Source organism: Penaeus chinensis, chromosome 39 (genome assembly GCF_019202785.1).
Source record: "Penaeus chinensis breed Huanghai No. 1 chromosome 39, ASM1920278v2, whole genome shotgun sequence".
Lineage (NCBI taxonomy): Eukaryota > Metazoa > Arthropoda > Malacostraca > Decapoda > Penaeidae > Penaeus > Penaeus chinensis.
The window spans coordinates 22,666,536-22,669,035 of record NC_061857.1 but is presented as its reverse complement, the minus strand read 5'-3'; the positions used below and the strand labels follow the sequence as shown (position 1 = coordinate 22,669,035).

At 35.0% G+C, this 2,500-nt stretch overlaps 2 protein-coding genes across 2 annotated transcripts in view; both read left to right on the top strand.

The window, feature by feature from the left end:
- LOC125046514 (co-chaperone protein p23-1-like) overlaps positions 1 to 90 on the top strand; it is a 5,005-nt gene extending 4,915 nt beyond the window's left edge. The window contains exon 3 of the mRNA XM_047644292.1: positions 1 to 90. This exon is cut by the window's left edge and continues 225 nt beyond it. Within this exon, the coding sequence (XP_047500248.1) occupies positions 1 to 90 (90 nt within the window).
- An 895-nt stretch (positions 91 to 985) lies between these two features.
- The window catches only part of LOC125046513 (glycine-rich cell wall structural protein 2-like), a 2,718-nt gene continuing 1,203 nt past the window's right edge, over positions 986 to 2,500 (top strand). Inside the window, exons 1-2 of the mRNA XM_047644291.1 lie at positions 986 to 1,040; positions 1,166 to 1,194. Of these exons, the coding sequence (XP_047500247.1) occupies positions 986 to 1,040; positions 1,166 to 1,194 (84 nt within the window). The remainder of the gene's footprint in view (positions 1,041 to 1,165; positions 1,195 to 2,500) is intronic.

Sequence of the window (2,500 nt, the reverse complement as noted above, 5' to 3'; positions counted from 1 at the left end):
GGAATTGGTGGATTAGGTGGCTATGGAAGCTACGGAGACTATGGGAGCGTTTCTCATAGCTATGGATCCTATAACTCTTATGGCAAATGAGATTATCCATATAACTCTTCAGTATTATTTATAGTCCTCTAGCACTGTAGCATATTCTATTAGTCAGTGTATTTTAGTGCTGCAATATATTCTACGAGTCAGTGTATTTTAGTACTACAATATGATATTCTATTAGTCAGTGCAATTAGATACTGCAATCTATTCTACGAGTCAGGGCTTTTCCGCATTAGCACCAATTTTCCTATCATTATATCTTTTGAGAATTAGTAATAAAATCGCTAATTTTCGAGTAGAAGAGTAAAAGGGAGTAGACATAGAAGAGAAAAATGCATCAGAAAATATTTAATAGAAAGGAATTTAAAAAATCGTTATTAGTTTTCTTTCTTCCTTTTGTTAAAACTGTAGAACATTAAACCATGATTATAACCCGTCTGAGGAACAGATTGTGAAGATCATATCAGGAATACTGTTATGTGTTCTTCATTATCGTCGTAACGTTCTGTGATGATAATGATACCATAACTGTATTTATAACAAATCTATAACAATCCTTCTGACAAATGTAATTGGACGGCAGCAACATCAAAATTTGTAATGGTATTAATGAACATGTTTAGAAGGATGATTATGTATAAAAGTAAGAGGCATGACACAGATAATAATGATTAAAACGATAGCACTAATACGAATAAAGAGAAGAGAAGAATCATACTAGTCGTGTTAATAAAACGACAACAGTGATAATCATAATCGATCCTGTTTACAATCCATCTTAATCATAACTGATTTTGATGCTGATCACTCTAATCAACACCATCATCGGAATAATTATATTAATCCTAGTCCTACTATTACTAATATTTACAAAAATACCAGAGAGAAAACAAGACAAGAGAAAGTATTGTTCAAAACTAACTTAACCCGGCAACTGACCATGCTTGCTGCCCATCCATATTCCCCTATTGTCCACCAGACAAGAGTGACGCAGAGTAAACAGTTACAGAATATTACATACCATTGTCCGAGGCTTTTTAACAGATGGATACACTTTCTTTACGGTATATATTTAAGATGCTTTGCACACCCCTGTCAGTATTAGTTTCGTCTGCAACAGCTTTGGATATCAGGATGGCATTTGCTCTTGTAAGTAAAAATAAGGTTATTTGTTTGATAAGATGGTTGCTTGTTTAATAACGCTGGTATGATTGTGGGTACATTAGCGATTGCCTGTCAGTTTGAATGGTTCTCTGTATGACACGAATATATACTTACACACACACACACACATATTTGTGTGTGTGTGTGTCTGTGTTTGTGTGTGTGTGTGTGTGTGTGTGTGTGTGCATGTTTGTGTTTGTGTGTGTGTTTGTATGTATGTGTGTGTGCATATACATACATACATAGACATACATACACATATATATATATATATATATATATATATATGTGTGTGTGTGTGTGTGTATACACATATATATAATATACATATACATGTGTGTGAAGGTGTGGGTGTGTGTGTATGTGTGTCGATAGACAGATAAACAGATAAAGATACAATCAAATGAATAAAAGCAAATATAGAGATTGAGACATATACATAGATAGATAGATAGATAAACGTTGATGTACACTGTGCGCACGAAAATATAAATATCACTCGCTCTCAATTAACAAAATGTGTCTATCTGTTACTACATATATATTACGCAGTAGTATAGTAAGCCAAGGTAATACATTAGGTGGGAAGAGATAAGTAGAGGAAGAGAGAGAGAGAGAGAGAGAGAGAGAGAGAGAGAGTGAGAGAGACAGAGAGATTGTATTGAACATTTATCCTTCACTAACAGACATGGTGATCAGGGTTGTCAATACAATATGGATAAATAAAAAAAAAAAAAAAAAAAAATATTCGGAGACTAACAACAGTAACAGTGGAATAAAAAACACACGTAATCCCTTCCTCTCCCTCTTTGGATAACGAAATATAAATATTGCATGATGTCATTCCATCCCATGAAGGTTGTAGAAGAAAAAGCAACGCATATTTAATACATGGTAACTCCTAGCGCCCATTGACAATGAAATCCATAAAAAAGCTACGCAAATTTAATGCATGACAAACACCCCTTCCCAACCACTCTATCTAATCCGTAACAGAACGCTCATGAAATCCGTGAAAAGGAAAACATTATACATCTAACGCTATAAACAACATAAAAGCCTACATTTAACAACATAACTCTCATACATGACACGTCAAACCATCAACTACAGCAACTGCAACCAACTGAAAACAAGATACATTTACCACCATATCTCTCCTGCACAACTCCAACCATAAACTGCAATATAAATGCAACACATATTCATTGCAAGACATTTCACGCTCATATCCCCGCTCCCTGCCAACGCCCCCCCCCCCCCCCCCCACCCTTCAATTCCCCACAATTAA